At 42.2% G+C, this 18,509-nt stretch overlaps 1 protein-coding gene across 1 annotated transcript; it reads left to right on the top strand.

Annotated features, from left to right (window-relative positions):
- Positions 1-119: 119 nt before the first annotated feature.
- On the top strand, positions 120-14,053 carry LOC119738605 (putative leucine-rich repeat-containing protein DDB_G0290503). Its single transcript, XM_038213511.1, has 5 exons — positions 120-1,719; positions 8,313-8,666; positions 9,656-11,526; positions 11,789-12,118; positions 12,713-14,053. Exons 1-5 carry the CDS (start codon positions 1,407-1,409, stop codon positions 13,151-13,153), a joined length of 3,309 nt encoding a protein of 1,102 aa, XP_038069439.1. The 5' UTR covers positions 120-1,406; the 3' UTR covers positions 13,154-14,053.
- Positions 14,054-18,509: the final 4,456 nt, after the last annotated feature.

Below are 18,509 nucleotides of genomic sequence, written 5' to 3'. Positions count from 1 at the left end.
GACAGTGACTGAGGGGGGGGGGGGGCGCGCTTGCCCCCGCCCCCCTTACAAAACGGGGGGGGGGGGGAAGGAAAAAGAGGTGCAAAGCCATATTGCTGTTAATTAGAAGGGGGTAGGGCAAATGCTCCCCTGCTCACGCTCGGAAAAATGATAAATTGAGAATATAATGAAAAAGTTAATACATTTTGGGGAAGAATTTGCTTTGGCCCTCCCCCCGGAAAAATCCTGGCGACGCCCATAGTGACTGTGTGTGTATATGTCAAGGCACAATAGACACCGTGTAACCAAGGGTAACGACCAGAAGATAATGAACGACCTGAAAATGATTTGGAGCTGTTTGTTGGATGTCTCTGAACTAATGGTCGAATTATGAGTGGTCGTGGGTGTTTGTTTTGTTGCCACTTTTCTGTTTGCTTTATACATGTATAATGGAACGCCTACGTTTCACGCCGAACTCCCTGACAAAACCAGATTAACAAACGAAATGGATTCACAAATCACCAAAAAAATGAACAAATTTGCGATTTCAGCTTCATTCACAAATATCGTCTTGTATTTTCGACCAAGCGTGGTTCAGTATAATGAATTAGTGTTGAATTCGTAACCACTTAATTTAGTGAAGAATGTGACAAATACGTATGATGCATAAGAAAATAATTGGTATATAATCTATATATTTAAAATTGAAAGGAACTATTAATTCATAAAGAGACGAATTCATTGGTAAGGATTATAATGTTAGGTGTATACCAGTACAACCCGGTAAATCGTGATGAGGTTTTTTCTTGCTTGATTTGATATTTTTTCATTATTCCAAATATTAACAGCGAGGCTTTAATTTAAAAGCCGTACATTTATACCAATTTGAAACATGAAAACCTCTTATTTAGATTACCGAACCCCCGTGGATAAAGAAACAACAGTATTTTGTATTTATTTTAAGCCATGCCATGACAGATTTGTCGGACCATTTGTTCCCTTCATATTACAATGGAGTATTGTTTGGTGGAGCGCTTTTTAAATATTGATAGCTGCGCGTGTAGTGTGTAATGGCCGCCTAGCCGATGGTTGCACCGCTGGTAACCTTGGTATATTGATTGGTGATACTGCCTACCAACCCCCCCCCCCCCCCATCATACACGGCCATAGGAAAAATAATAATAAAAAAGACAATAAACAGGCTGCTTGGTTACGTTACCATGGAGACTACAGGCATAAAAATTGGTAACCAAAGACTGCATCGCCACTTTGCTCACTGGTAGCGGACGAAGTGGTGGTAGTGTTTTGTGGTATTTGGTATATATCTTAAAGCGCGCAAAAGCAACAATTTGCTTTTTAGGAGTAGTGAGTAAAAGGCGTTGCTTTTTATAAGGAAAAATATAATCCTTCGAGGGGGAGAAAAGAAAATGGATCGTGCGACTCGCAGAAAGTTACTGGAGTCCAAGAAAGAGGAGTTGAGCGAAGCGATCGACGCGGAGAAAGTTGCCCGGGAGCTGTTGGCTCGAGACGGTATCAGCGAAGACATCCGAGATCTGATTCTGAAACAACGTAGCAACAAAGACAAGACGAGCAAGCTGGTTGACGTGATGAAGATTGCTAAGAACAGCAAGTACGAGATGTTCTGTGAGGTCTTGAGGGAGCATGGACACGACAAACTGGCCCAGCAACTGATGAAACAAGAGGAGCGGTCTACGGCTAAACGCAAGACCAAAACAGGAGGTGGGTAGTTTCTTTCAAGGCCCGTCGGAAGATGGCCAATTACCCGGAAAATCCACAATAAAAGATTTAACAAGAAAATCTTTGCTCAAAGCGAAGATGGGACTGGTACCAAATACATCATGAAATATTATTATAAGGCCTGAAATTGTATAATTCGGAGAAAAATAATTGATGGTTTAAGAAATTGATCACGGGCATAGTTGTTCTACGTGTGTTTTCAATGGAATCAAGTTACGAGACCTCATTCATACGATTTCTGTGTTTTCTCAAAACGTTTAGGTTCAACTGAGCTGAAATTTCATCCAATTGGTTGCCTATTTTGAGCAGCTGCTTAAAACGAACAAAATGCACAAAAAAAGCAAACGATTGTTTACCTGTAATGCTCCTGCTCAAAAGGGCACCAAAAACAAATAAAATATGCAAACGGATAACGAAAACAATACTGCAAGACCAAGACCCACTAGACAAGTAAATCTGGTCCAAAGGTGCACAAACTTCCATTCAGTCAATTCAGAGTGGCTAATCGTGTCCAGTTTTTTTCAGGGCCGATTACTGGGTATGTCTAAGGTGGGACTTTCAGTCTGCCTCAAGATCTCAGACGTGTGCCATTCTAAAAAAAATAAATAGGCAATATTGGGTAAAATCGTACTCTTTATGGCAGTAACAAGGGAACATGGTCGTTATGAGGGTAAACTTGACACGGCTTCTGTTGAGTCAAATTTTAATCCTGCACTGTGTAACCATTTTACGCAGAAAAGACGTTAACTTTTACTCAAAAAAACATGTTTAAAAAAAGTACACCCAAAATGAGTAATATTTTCGTTTACCCATCATGTTGATTAAGCCTTGCCCACTCCATATGGAGTAAAGCTTCAAACATTATGTTGCGTTACATTTTACTCAAATGTTTCTCAAAAAATGTGCAAAACAATATTTTTCCCTTTTATTGTTTATGTTTTTTTCGCTGCTATTTCTAATTTTGCCGAGGGACAAAAAAAGATTTTGACGTCGTGGGGATTGGCAGAACTCGTCCCCATTTTTGAAGGAAAGTTTGAACTTCGAGAGTTTTAGCTCACGACATGCAGCCTTCTACATATCGTAGACTATTCTGGTGTGGTAAACCTGTGACCATCATGTATTTTTCATGCTATAAATTACCCATGTTTTCATTTTCATTGCATGCTCTTGTCCATGCTCTCACAGAGTCGGTCTGTCGGTACTGTGCATAATGCAACACGGGTACCGAAGGCATCCAACGCGTACAGCGAAACCGTTGTGTTGTGGAGTCGCGCTGTTATACCCTTCTGTTTGCAAAGACTAAAGCCAGTTTATTGCCGCAGGCCCTATAGATTTGTTTTGCACACAAAATTTGATTGATGAATGGTTAAATAATTTTTATACGCGTGACTCCGTCCACAACATAACACAACGGTTTCGCTGCACGTGTACGACGTTGAACCTTCGGTACGTGCGTTACATACATATAATGCACACACACACGTGCGCACCCCGACTCTGTGAGAGCATGGACTTCAGAAGAAAATGAAAACCGTAATGAGCATGATGATCGCACGTTTACCACACCAAAATAGTCTACGATGTGTAGAAGGCTGCATGTCGTGAGCTAAAACTCTCGTAGTTCAAACTTTCCTTCAAAATGGGGACGAGTTCTGCCAATCCTCACGACGTCAATGTTTCGCGTACGTCCTCCATCTTGAACAATCCGCGCGCGTCTACAATGCGATGTATTCATGTTTACCTCACACATTGTAGTAAACTTCTGCCCAACTCCTAGTAAACAATCAACTTTTCGGAGTAAGATTCACAGGCTACGCATTATTGAGCAAAGTTTACCGTGTGGAAGGGTAAAACCCGTATTTTGTTATTACACAAGTGATGCGTAATAATGTTTTGGGGTTTAAATCAATAATTGTTAAAAAATGTACTAAATTATTTTACCCAACAACTTTACTCAACAAAAAATTACACTTTGTTTTTAGAGACAATTGGGTTTAATTGGTCGTGACCAATTAAACCCGATTGTGGGCAGTTAACATATGTACCAGTGATACCGTGCAAGTGTGGAAACTGAACGAACACAATACTGCATGTCGAAGAAAGTTGCATAATAGCACTGTCTTGAATTGAATAGAAGATGCTTGACTGGGAACCGTGGGAAGTTCATTCCAGTCTGTAATTGCCCTTGAGAAGAAACTACCTGTACATGTATGTACATGTGTTGGTAAACTTGAGTGCGGCATGGTATAGGGGAGCACGTAGTTTTATATAGCACTGGTCATGTCAGCTCTGGAAGTCTAATTCACAAGTGACCTGTCAATCAGTCGGGTACAAAGAGGGCTCCCCTCTGGGAACAGCCTACCCCCCCCTAAAAAAGGACAACATAAAGGGAAGTACCAAACCAGGATCAAGTCTTTCCATTAATACCGTATAGCGGTATCTAGAGTTTAAGGAACTGGGCTAAGCTTCCCCCTTTTTCAATTGGTCTCAAGAGCGATTAACAGAATCCAAAATATATTTGGGAGGTTCGGCATTTAAGATCAATTGCATTTAGGCCTATCCCACCGAAGTAACCTCGCGAATTCATAGGCGTAGCCAGCGGGGCGGGCGGGATGGGGATGGGGATGGGGATGACCGAAATCCAAAAGAATACCCGGCTCTGGAAATTCCAAAAGCCGGGGGGGGGGGGGGGGGCTGGAAACCAAGTTACACTAAGGGGCCCTCTATCTGTATAATAATTTGTAGTCGCGCGCTTACATCAAACCGGCGCATTTTAAAACTTTTTTTTAACTTTGTTTCTCCACCTTTCAGTGCAATTGAATACATAGGCTAATAATTGTTGGGTTGTTCACAAAACACCTCGAAATCCGCATATCTTTTTTTCATCACGAAAAAGTGTGGGGGGAATGATTCAATAGCCCACCCCCCCACCCCAAGGTCAAAAAGTGGGGGGAATATACACCCCCATTTTCCCCAACGTTTTGTATTTCTTAACCAATTATTGTTTTTATCACAAATTGGTCATTTTACCCTACGCTGGTTACATTTTGATAAATTTAACCAGCGTTTGTCAAATGACTTATTTTAACCAACTGTTGTTTACCGGGTAAACAACCCAATACATGTAGTTGGTTTAAAAAAAAAAAAAAACCTTGTGCAAAATGTGCCCAACGTTGAATAAAGGTTGGGCAAAATTGGAAAATTTTACACGATCTGGTCAAATTTTAACCAATTTTTTTAACCAACCAAATTTTAACCAGCGTTTTGAAAGTGTATACTGTACTAAACACCCTGCAGTAGGCCTATTATAATGTGCAATTATTCCGAAATAATAAGAAAATATAAAATAGCCTCATTCATGTCTTAAGATTTCCGAACATTCTTTCGCTCTGACGTACGAACATACCTTGGCCGGGTTCAGGTACTAGGTATGGTTGCACATGTTGCTTAACGAAACTAGAAGGTTCTACGCCTTACGGCATCGAGATAGCCTATATAGGCTTATGCAACGACGCCATTTTCTCTGTACCGACATCAGAATAATCCAGTTTAGGCCTATTGAAAGCAATTCGGAATTCACTTAAATTAAGACTTTTTGAATTCACTTAAATTAAGACTTTTTGTATTACCGCCGACCCTGTCTTGAGCCCAAGTACGACATGAAAAGGAAGACAATTAATATTAAATTCAGGGTCTGTGTTATTTGACAAGCTATTGAAAACGAATATCAGATTTTTTACGCGAATTTTAGTAACTTCACTTTTAATCAACAAAATTAAAGATGATAATGAATAAAGCTGCTTGCAAAATGCTGACTGACTTGATTGTCCTGAAATAAACAAATCAACAAAATTAGAACGCATCAAACATTTCTTTGCGATTCCTAAGCAGGGCTACTGTAGGGCTACCACTGGCAAAAGGCAAAATGACAGTGTGGTATGCCTATGCAGAACTTAAAGATCGTAAGGCCCCCCCCCAAAAAAGTCTCCGGTTTCTGGTATGCGCGCGCGTCGCCGTAGCCATGCGCGTCGGCAAAATGAAAAAGTTTTTTTTTCAATGAAAAATGATAAACTCACTGGTTTGACTGGAATCCTGCTGCTGCACAATTTTAACGTGTTTTTAGATTGGGTTATGGTCGAGAATAAGCTTTATGTGGCCTCTCTGGACTCCCATATATTTGCACTAAGTTTAGTCGGGCACCATTTGCAGTCATCGGCCGACATTTGAAGCAAAAAAAATCAGGTTAAAAAAAAAAAAAGCCGCGTCGCCGCACCACTTTTTGGGCAAGCTCCATACCAGAAACCGGAGACTTTTTTGTTTGGCCTAAAAGGTATTTTTTTTTTCGTTTGAGCGGTGTGTAAAACTTACATCCATATCCATCGAATCGCATCGGTTTATTCCTTCCAAATTTAGTCGCTACACGCAGTGCCCACATTCCCTCAAGAAAGACTTGAAGGAATTAAAACAAATATCCCTTGCGTCATGTCGATTATCAACTCCAATTTAGTGGCAATGACGATTACATTGGTTTAGGGCATCCCTTTTTATTTATCTTGTTTCTTATTTCCTACCCGGGCCCTATTTCCGGGTGGTCTGATGACTATAAGATTGACTATAAGCCAGAAGAAAGACTCTGTCTATAAGTATAGAGGGTGAGTAAAAAAAACAAAAAACGAAACCCAAATGTTGGGACTATTGTTTTAGTGAAATCAAAATCTAGGGCATGATATGAAAGCCCAAAGCTTCTTTTTAGAACAAGAATCATTCAAATCACTCATGTACTTTTCAAGTTACAGAATTTTAAACACAACCACCGTTTTATAGTTCTATCCATGGATCACAAAAAAGATGTGCGTTCTTTCAGCATAACGAAAACAATTCACACATATCCCTATGTGATTTGTTTTCGTTTTGCTGAAAGAACTCTGAACTTTTTTGGTCATGCATCCGTGGACGGAACCTTAAAACGGTGGTTGTGTTTAAAATTCTGTAATTTGAAAAGTGCATAAGTGATTTGAATGATTCTTGTACTAAAAGAAAGCTTATGAATTGGGCATTCATGTCCTAGATTTTGAAAGTGCTACATGCAGAACTTCAATAAATCAATAGTCCCGACATTTGGGTTTCGGGTTTTTTTTTACTCACCCTGTACACTGTAGACCTGTGGACATTTGTAATCGAATAGAGCCAAATTTAGGGGTGGGGGCCTTTAATGCATTTGACGCTATGTAGGGTGCTTTTTTCCACCCTTTCTTGTCTCTTTTAACTCGTTTTTCCACAGATCCGAGGGGGAAAATGGATGAGTATAGCATTCATAAAACAGACGTCTGCGCGGCTCTTCTGATTAAATTATAGGTTTTCCCGGCCAATTTCGCAAAAAGAGCATTCAAAATCATCTTGATGGGGAACAATAATTTGAAGCGAATTAGCTCCCTCCTGTAATTCCCGTGGTTCGTTTTAGTTTTCAGACATTCAAATTAATTGTCAGACCTAACATTTTCACGTTTAACATGTTTAAGATGAAGTTATGTCATCCAGTTTAAATGATCATTCAATTAATAGCAGTCTGGTCAAGGGTTATTTGCATAAGAATCTTACTTTCGATTTCATTCCACGCATTCTATTTAGTACTGTCTGCATTCAAAGTAAAGGGAAACGAAGGCAAGATACGAGGGTTAATCACTTCCCTTTGGGGGGGTATTCTAGTTTCGTCATGTTCAAAGTATCTGTTATATGTCTTTAATCTAAAAATAAAAAAACCCCTGAAATGTTAACTTATACCAGACAATTAAACATGATATTGAAAGTTGACATAATTTTTAAACAATAAACGAAGGCAACATCCGAGTTAGGAGTTCCTTTGTTTACATACATAAAACACAGTATTATTGTTATACATTCTTAATTAAACCTTTTGCTCTTTTATCTTCAAGTTATAAACTGCGGTCTTGGTTTTCTTATATCTCTAACGTTTTTTCTCAATTAGTTTTATGTTAAACATGCTTCATATCAATAACATTTGCTTTCTTTTTATGCAAAAATTTTTCACTTTTTATGCAAATATGATCACTTCTAGTCTTTTTTGATTAAAAAGAAACCATATCATGGTTATTTTGAGGCTTCCGCTTTGTGGCCGAATCTTTTAAAAACAAATTTGTATTTTCAAATTGAAACAAAGGCACTTTGTTGAAATTTGACGAACAAATGAATTACATGAACCGATTTCCAATTCCTTTGCTCACATTTCAAAAATGCTTGCTAACTAATCGCGAATTCAAATTAAACTGACACCTCGTAAAGCTCCAATGAATTTGAATGACCCAATATGACATTTCAATTTGTCTTCATTTTGTAATTTGAATCGTTGAATCACACATATCCCAAAGATCGCTTGATAACATTATCATATCTCGATCCTGCAAAGCTTGACATATTCCTTAAGGCCTTGGAAAAAATAGTAAACTAACCCCCCCCCCTCCCCCTTGGAAAATGTTGGATCCTCCACTGAATTGATAACAACTGTGTTGACAAAACAGTTATGTCGAAACGCGTTTTGTTGGTTTTCTTTATTGCAGCTGGAGAGGCAAAACGCAAATCCTCAAGCACCAAAGCAGACAGCTACGCGGACGTCTTCAAGAGCTGTCGCAACTGCTTCATCAGTGACGTAGCCGCCGATCCTAACCGTCTTGTTCAACAGCTGGAAACAGGCGCAGGCAAAGGGGTGGCCCTGTCTAGCGCCACCAAGCGACAGGTGGAGCTTGAGGCCGAAGCCGAAGCTAAAGCTGAGATTCTCTTCGAGGCCATTCTACCGCAGATCAACGAGTATGGTCCCTTCTTCGAGATGGTGCAGATTCTACGTGAGCCGTATCAGCATCTGTCCAACCAACTCTGGGAACAACTCAAAAACATCGTCGTGCCGCCACCCAAAAGTACGTCGTTCCCACCACCCCTCCCCCAAAAAGAAAACAACAATAACAACAACACCAGCAACAACAGCACCAACAACAGCAACACCAACAACACCAACACCAACAACACCAACACCAACAACACCACCACCACCAACAACAACAACAACAACAACAACACCAACAACAGCAGCAGCAGCAGCAGCAGCAGCAGCAGCACCAGCACCAGCAGCACCAACAACACCAACAACAACAGCACCAACAGCAACACCAGCAACACCATCAACAGCAACAACAGCAACAACAGCAACAACAACAGCAACAACAGCAACAACAGCAACAACAGCAACAACAGCAACACCAGCAACACCAGCAGCAACAACAACACCACCAACAACACCAACAACACCAACGACAGCAACGACAGCAACGACAGCAACGACAGCAACGACAGCAACGACAGCAACACCAGCAGCACCAACAACACCAACAACACCAACACCACCAACAACAGCAACACCAGCAACACCACCAACACCACCAACAGCAACAACAGCAACAACAACAACAACAGCAACAACAACAACAACAACAACAACCATTTCTGCACTTCTCCGCGGTTCAAGACCTTTTTTTAACTATAAAGTCTGACACTGTAAACTTTGTAAGGAATAAGTGGACCAGTTTTCCGCCCCCCCCCCCCCCCCAAAAAAATCAATGTAACGTTCATTTCTCTTTTTGTAAATAGAGGGGCCAACAGTCAAATGCTGCTTCTATTTTCTTCACAGTTTTTTACACTTTAAGAAATTGCAGCTTATACAATTATTATGCGTGATTGATAATCTGGTCCTGAGATGATTTGATACAGACATGTCCAACAAACAAACAGCAACGATCACAGAATTATAATTTATTGGCATAATTAAGGCCAACGGAGTTAAGAAACCACAAACAGTTGATTAAAGAAGACTACTCACCACATTACTCGATAAATCTTTTCTTCTTTCCAGGTGGTGCCAATGTGAATCGTAATAAGCAGAGCGCTGGGAGCTCACACTCATCATTGCCAGCATCACCCGGAAGTCTGCGAAGCGCGCCGCAATCAGCCGGCAAAGGGCCCTCTAACGACATCATGAAATCCCTCACTAATCTTCAATCGGATCTGACAGAATCACAGAGCGACAGTCTGAAACAGTCCCTTCAGTTGGAGAGGTGCATTCAGACCACAGCAGAGGCCAATAATTCTATTAAGAAGCTGAAGGTTCAGTTACGATTGTCTGAGGAGGAGCGCGATGCGGCTGCCTCACAGGCTGACGCAGCCCGTCAACAGGCCGCCGAAGCCCGTCAACTGCTGGAGACGGGGCTTGCAGAGGCAGACGCAGAGCGCAAGAAACTCGAAGACCAGCATCGCAAGTGGGAAGGCCAGATACGAAGACGCATGTCCATTCTGGAGCAGAAGGAGACGTACCTGGCCTCCAAGGAGGTAGAGCTGAGACGGCGTGAAGAGGAGCAGAAGCAACGCAACCAGCTCCAAAGGAGACAGCATGAATCATTGGAGAAGAAGGGCTTAGATATGTCGAATCGTGGAGAAAGGCAAGACATGCGAAGTGCCGAGTATCACGTCCGACAAGACAGGATGAAAGAAAGAGAAAATAACCTGGAGATGAATGAATCGCAGCTGTCTGAACGGGAAGAAGAGGTTGCCCGAAAGGAGAGCATCTTGAAGAAGAAGGATATTGATTTACGCCGCAAAGAGATTGAGACCATTCGTCTGGAGGAACAGATCAAAATGATGCAGGCATCGCAGCGTAAGATGGCAACCCAACTGAAACAGAAAGAGCAGTCTGTTGCTCAGGCAGAGGAGGACGTCAAAATCATCGGTGATAACCTTCAACAGCGGGAGGAAAGTCTGAGAGAGAAGGAGAGACGTCTCAATATGAAGATGCTTCAAGTCAAAGAGACAGAGGAGGACTTGGAACAGCTGAAAAGCCGGGTCGAGAAGAAAGAGAGACAGGTTCAGGAGGCGGAGGCCGAGATGCGAGAATGGGAGGCCGAGCTTGAGAACAAATCTCAGGAGCTGAGCAACATGACTTCTGGAGCAGAAATCAAAGAAGAAGAGCTTCGCCAGAAAGAAGAGGAGGTCAACTTCAAGAAGAAGGAACTGGACAGCCTTCAAGATGTCTTAGACTGCCGTCTGCAAGCGCAGGAGAGAATGGAACGTGCCCTGAGGATGATCGAGGTTGAGCAGATACGTCGGGACAAGGAGATACTTAACCGGGAAGCCGAGTACTTTCACTTCAATTTCCCCTCTCAAAAGAAACTGGAGGAGATGGCGGGTCGGATGGAGGAGCTGGACAAGAAAGACGGAGAGCTGAAGAAACGTGAGGAGCTCCTGAGCTGGATCGAAGTAGAGCAGCAGCGCCGGGAGGTGGAGTTAAAGAAACAGCAGCTGTTAGCCGAGAGAGCTCGCCGAGAGGCAGAAGCTGTTGATGATGAGGAAGCTGTCGGTGATAACGACGACCAGCGCACCGAGGTCGACTCGGTGCCTCTGAGTGACGCCATCAGCCTCCCACTCGAAGCTGACCCGGAGCCCGAGATGTTCGGCTACGAGGTGATGCTCAAGGGAGCCCGTTACGCCAAACGCGGCAGCAAGTCGTCTTTCGAGATGAAGGTTGCTGGGATACAGACTGTGGCAGCTTTCAAAAACATCTTGGAGACTGAGGAAGGAGTACCAGCAACCTGGCAGAGCGTGTACCTGAATGGGCAGCACCTTGACGATAGCATGACACTACCAAGCAGCGGTACCCCAGGAGGTTTACAGAAGATTGAACTGAAACTTAATACACCTCAGCTGAAGGAACGAGACATTATCAAACTCAAGGTATAAAACTTCCTCAAAATACTTTCTTTTTTTAGTCCAAATGGTCCCCCAGAAAGAAAAAAATCAGATGCAAAATCTGCCAAAATCTACATTCGCATTACTTCCCGCAATAGATATCAATTTATATAAACATGAAGAAGACTGTTAAATAATTTTTCCCATTTGATGTTTCCAGATACCATGATAAACTAGAGTGTACAATAAAAATGAGTTGCAAAGGTCCGTGCACAAGTATTGATAAGTTTACTTTTTTTCAAACCAGGTACGGAGCTGCAACGGCCCAACCCACACTATTGAGTTCTCGCAAGACGACACCGTAGCTTTGGCCAAGGCTCGCATCTACAAGTACACGGCCATCCCGCCCCATCAGCAGCTCCTGTCTTACAAGGAGGTGCTCCTGGAGAACCACGCCCCTCTCCAGCTCTACTCGATCCGTAAGAATGCAACAATGGACCTGAGGCTTCGGTTCAGCGTGATTGCAGAGATGTCTAGCAGCCAACAGATGACGATCACAGCTGATGAGATCAACACCATCGCAAACATCAAAGCTAACATCTTCGAGAAGACCAAACTACCGCTTGATAACCTGAAGGTATGAGCAAGATGTATCGAGAGGCAGCCTTGGCAAGAAAAGACCTGGTGAATCGATTCTTTCGAAATGCCTTGGCAACCTACACAAAATGACGACGTGAAAGTGTCGTGTTTTTTCGTCTTTTCGAAAATGCGTTCTTGCTTTTCTTCCCAACTGGCGATTCGTATATCTAATCACTGTAATATCAGAGGTCCTTTAACGATGTCAAGAAGGGACTGACAATCCATGTTATGTAGGCGGGAATCGAACCGGGTCATTAAAGGTTTAAGGCGAGAAAAGGCTTAAATTACTGGAGTAAAACATAAACTTGCCGAGGCATCTATATTACATTGCAATAATTAACTGCAAGAGAGCGGAGTTGTTGTAAATTCACAATAATTTATGTCACTCTTTCACCCATGTTACTTTGTGACCTGACTTGATTTAACTAGTGATTGACTTTTCAACTCTGTTTAACTGTCATTCACCAACGTTGATTTAGTCTTAGGACTAGCAGAGGCATGTCTCCTCGCTCAGTGAACACTGTCCCTCGTCAGAACTCTCATAAAATGTCGAGAGATTTTACCTGTTGCTCTTTCGTGGGATTTTATACAGATTTCGTACCGAGGCAAGCAGCTGGAGGATCACCGCACCCTGGCCCATTACAACATCGAAGAGGGCGCTGTTCTGCATGTCAGCTGCGCCCTCAACGTCAAGATGCACGCCACAAACACCGACATCAACCTGGATGTTGAGCCTGGTGCCACGGTGCAGCAGCTCAAGCAGATCCTGTCTCGACGCAAGAACATCAACGCCGATCGCATGTACATCGTGACTGGCGACCAGATCCTGAACGACGATCAAGATGTGACGGAGGTGGTGCGTCATGGGAAGGACCTCGGCATGCACGTGGGTAACGTGCTGGTCATGTCATCCTCGGGCCAGATCATGCGAAACGGCGGTGACAACGAAGGGCAGCAGACAGGGAACCAGACTGACCGATCACTGGATCTAAGCGTGTCGGGATCGCTCAACCTGTCTCAGATAGCGCGCTAGGGGTACATACTTGAGGCATGAAGGTGTGCTATTCAAACAGCTGAAATTGCGCCCCCCCCCCCCCAAAAGGAATGGCTTGCTTTGATGAATTCAAAACATATCCTGATAAGCAAAAGTTTTGTGCGAAAGTATAACTGCTTCGCAGGCGCGGATCCAGGCGGGGGATAAAAAAACCCGCCAGTTCTGTCATTTTTTGTTTTCATAGAAATTCTTTCAAAATAATGCCCCCCCCCCTGCTCTGACACCCCAAAAAATGAAACTGGTAATAATTTCGGCCTGTGCCCAAAATACGGACGGAGCGAGCTTGGTTAGGGGGTATTTGTATACTATTCTGTAACAATCGTCCGATTTGAACAGCGCTCCCATTAATGGTACCGGCCACTTTATTGATTTTCGGAGGCCAAGTGTCCGGAGAAAAAAACCTGTCTACATTTCAAAATGTTTTGCTGATGAACTCCCATCCCCCCCCCCCCACCCCCGGCGAAAATTCCTGGATCCGCCCCTGGCTTCGTCACATTCCTGATGTCGTGATCCCCCGTCGTGTCAATTTAGCAATGCAGTATTCTTCTGTGTCTTTTTCCTCATGCGCACTGTGATTGTAGAAATTAATACTGTGAAATCACAGCAGTTTCTAAATTCACAGTTGATTTTCTTTTTGTGAAAAGTAAATTTCCATGCTTTCAAATATATCACTTTATATCTCAGATTTCCTGTAGTAAATATTAAACGAGTTTTTCATAAATTCTTTTATCGTGATGTTTGAGATTTTACCGAAAAGTTTATAAAATTCACTAATGTGCAGATTTGAATTTATCTATTTAAAAGACGTTTCTAATGAAATAAATGAAAAATCCCAAATTATTCATAAATACCTTAGACAGTTTAGCCATTCCTATTGGTCGAGAGCCCGTCACGTGGCCGGTCTTAAACGGATGATAAAGACATGGCTAGCTGGTCTTAAACACTTTTCCAGTGTCACATAAAATGTGGACTCCTAAAAATCCAGTGCCTCTTGCCGTTTTATTGGTTGAACGTTCACAGTCCTCACGTAGGCATGCGCAACACTACCAGTGAGTCAGAATTTTATAGTTCTAAATTCAAAACGCAACGCCCCACGCGCGCGTCAATCTCCATCAAAGGGTTGTTTACATCTTCAAAAAGCATGAAGTGAACTTGTTGAACAAAATCGGGATTTTTTGACCGAAATATTATATTTTTTTGACCGAAAAGGTATTTATGAATGGGAATAAATGTGTGCTCGGTCGGTATTAATCACTCTGTTTAAGACCGCTTAGAGTCTGGGTGCTGATAATTACCCTCGCCTCCGGCTCGGGTAATTATCAGCACCTAGACTCTAAGCGGTCTTAAACAGAGTGATTAAAACCTCTCGAGCACACATTTATTCCCTTAATAATAATTTTGTAAATAAACATAACCTGACATATAAATATAAAGAGGAAAAAAAATTAAGAACAAATTCTTTTATTTTCAAAATTATATTAAAAATGTATCTTACTAAAGAATTGTTGAAGTAATATCGGTATTGAATGCTTTTCCATAACGTGTTGTTCACAAGTACTTTGACACGTGCTTCTCGTGATAAAGACCACCAATAGAATTTCGCTTAAGTATACTTTGAGCACGTGCCACGCGGTAGATACGCGATAATACAGCCGTGTGGTTGTGAAGGACAATTTCTTAAAAGGTTACGTAACACTTTTATTTTCAAGTTGAATGCAACAACATCCTCACTGAGATGTTCACGTTGGCGGGCGAAATCTTTGAAAATTAATTTCTCTTGTTTGGAAGACGGTATCTTCGTGCAACTTTCAGGGTTTGTTTCCATTATAATGATCCAATAATGTGCTAAAAATCGTTTAATATGTTCAGTACTTTTAGTCGTTGAAATTGGAAAAATAGGCCTGTTGGCTACGTGCATTTTTAAAAGTTGTAACTCTGGTGTTTGCAATATCTGTCAATCTTTTCAAGCCTCACGAATATTAATAAGGTTCTTATCCATTATGGTGTGCTGTAAAAAATTGCAGAATAGCCTCCTTCACGAGTCATTAATAAATTAATATCACCCTTTTTGCCGGCTTCCATTGGTTGATACCGAGACCCACGCGAAGTCACGCCGAATGACGCTAATGAATATGCTAATACGCGCTTCGTCATTGCTGCCTCAAAATCAGCCAACCTGAGAACCCTGCACGTGAGTTATTAACTTGGTCTGCTAAAAAACCTCGTCGAAATTAACCTTGGAGATAGTTTAAGGTATAACACAAGCGTTTGCAACAACAGATTAAGCTGAAATTCGAAATATACTTTGATGATATAAGTGCTCAACTACTCGTGAAATAACAACTTGAGGGGATTCCTAGGAATTGAGATAAATACATGTAGATTTGGGAACGTTTTGGAACGATTTTGTCCCGACTTTAAGGTCAGCTATACCAGTAACCAGTATTGACGTTTCGGCATCGATGACGGCGATTTTTGTTACTGACGTGAAGTTTAGAATTTCTTCTTCCGTTATAATTGAACATTTTAATCATACTGGGCATATTTTCTGAGAAACACAACGTTCAAAAGTCCATGTTTTTTGGGGGGTGCATGAATTTCACTGCTCTGTTATAGCGTCGGATTTCATCGGATTAACTTTGTGCAACAAAGGCGACACTAAGGCCTTCGCAACCACACGGCTGGCACGTGTGTGGTCGCGTGGTCGACACACGAGGAGCGCTATTAATAGGCTTCTCTGAAATAATAATAATATAGGTTTTCCCGGCGAATTTCCGGTTTCTTCTAATCAGTTTCATTATCAGCCATTCAATTTCGCGCGAGTTTTGCACGTGGTCAATCAAATTGGGGTTTCTTTTTCATTTTGGGTTCATTCAATTTCATCATGAGGCAGCCAAGATTTTGCTCTGAATGTTCGTGTTCGTTTTCGGGCAGCCTATTTCGTTTTGGTGCATTCAAGACATAACTTGTAGCAGTCTTAAATTAAGTCTTTGCAACCTTTTGACGGATGACGCATTCAAATTAGTGAACATCTGTGCGCTTTTAACGTATAACCGTGCTTTTCGTTTCTTTTTCGTTTATGGGCAATCGCTGTCATCGTATGTTTATTCAAATTAATAAGATGTTTTAATCGATATTTTTTCTTATTTTCCTCCGAGGTTCATTCCCCCCCCCAAAAAAAAAAACTTGATGACTGTAAAATTTACAATGTTACGTATTAACTGATATGAGGGAAACAAGATGTAACGAAATAATTAATTGAAAGTGACTAAGATAATTTACTTTTCACTGTTGATATTGTCTACTTGTTTAAACGTTTGATCAAGGGGTATCTTTACGTTTATTTTTTGACGTGCAAGACATCGGGACACGTATGTTTGGCAACCATCGGGAACACTTCTCTTGCGTTATTTATGTTTTCTTGCGTATGTCTGTCCAATCACTTACCGTATTCAAAGGGCCCATGCAAAAGTAAGTTTTCAACGCAAACCTTGAAAATACATCTTTGTGTAACATTTAACCTTAATCGCAAGTTTTTCCATTTTGAAGGGTGGTTGTTTTTTTGGTGCCCTCTCCATTTTTATGCTAATGCATGATTAGAAAACCTGTGATGGCATTCCGGGCATGAGTAATGTAATACCCCCGTCACACCGGAGGTGCGGTGCCACTGCGGTGCTTGTACGGCATAAACCGCAGTGGCACCGCCATGATCGCCGTGGTTCCGCAGTGGTTCCGTCATTGATCGCCGTAGCACCGCGGAAAACTGTCAAAACCGCGGACCTTCGCGGTGGCACGGCGTAAACTTTGAACATGTTCAAAACTTCCGCAGTGCCACCGCGGGTTGGGCCAATCCGCAGTGGGATCGCCGCGGCATGCACCGCCATGACCGCCGTGGCACCGTACAAGGACCGCAGTAGGACCTCTATCACCGCCGTGCCTCCGCAGTACAACCGCCGTGCACTCGCGAAGGTCCGCGGTTTTGACAGTTTTCCGCGGTGCTACGGCGATCAATGACGGAACCACTGCGGACCCACGGCGATCATGGCGGTGCCACTGCGGTTTATGCCGTACAAGCACCGCAGTGGCACCGCACCTCCGGTGTGACGGGGGTATTGACGGGTAGGGGAAACTATGCAAAACTACTGCCGGTGTCACTACGGTGATGGCGGTTTTGACCAAAAACCGTAGTGGCACCGCGCCTCCGGTGTGACGGGGGTATTTCAGCACAAAACGTTGCTAGAATTTTCGAGCAACACAATCAACCAATCAATCTTTGATAGAACGGCTAGGAATCTGTGGAAATATTCCAGAATAAGTCAATTTTCCGCATTACAACTTCGCACGTTTGCTCCAAGATTTCACGATTACAATTTAGGATAAGCACAGCAACGAGAGGGCAATAGTAATCGAGAGTGCAGTCCGCATTGGTTTCAAGCCTTCAAAAGTAATATATTTTTCTTATTCGTACTAGTTAGTAACATTGTAATTGTTGTTTACCCCAAACAGGTGTGTGAAAGACACTTCAGAGATCAAATATTAGATCCCCCCCCCCCCGGAAGATTAAAAGGTTTCAGGCAGATACTCTTGTTTTGCACGCTATTAATGATCACCTCGTTTAATAGTCCGAGAGCCCAGTGAGGTTTGATTAGAATATCGCGCACAAAAGGTTTGATGGTGGCAGCGAGTAGGTGGGGGTGTCCAACCTTCGAAACCGTCATTCTTAAGTGTCACACCCCGTGCGTTTGGGAGGGGGCACAGCCTAAAGACCCCCCCCCCCCATTTTTTTTTTTAAAAATTGGACTTTTAATTAGAATATCGCGCACAAACTCGGTTCCAACGCAAAAAGATTAACTTATCAATGACCAATAACTTAAGAATGAGAAATCCCGTGCATTCCATGCTTAAGAATGGCCTAATTAGTGCTAATTATTTACCTTTAATTATAATTAACGTGACCAAAATGCGAGATCCACAACTTAAGAATGGATTTTCCCGTGTGCATTTTGTGCTTAAGAACGAGTTAAAGTTCAATAATTAGCCGCCCGCTAAGGAATTATTTTTGTATGTGTTTAATTAGAACGTTGAGCACAACGATCATTCCAACACCAAACGATAGTGTATGAGTCAGCGTTTGCAGAATTTCAACTAAAGAATAAAAAATCTCGTGCAAAATCTACTTAAGAACGATTGTATGGTACGGAGGCCGATTTCTGCACGGCTTAAAAAGTAAAAACATACTGCCATAGCGAAATATTTCGCAATGCACATGCTAAATAGCTTAACAAAATAACGCAAAAGCATCGCTGCACACGTACTGCATTATAAAATAACCCCC

The sequence above is a fragment of the Patiria miniata genome, unplaced genomic scaffold (assembly GCF_015706575.1).
Source record: "Patiria miniata isolate m_02_andy unplaced genomic scaffold, ASM1570657v1 HiC_scaffold_3, whole genome shotgun sequence".
Lineage (NCBI taxonomy): Eukaryota > Metazoa > Echinodermata > Asteroidea > Valvatida > Asterinidae > Patiria > Patiria miniata.
This window is presented reverse-complemented; position numbering and strand designations above follow the sequence as displayed.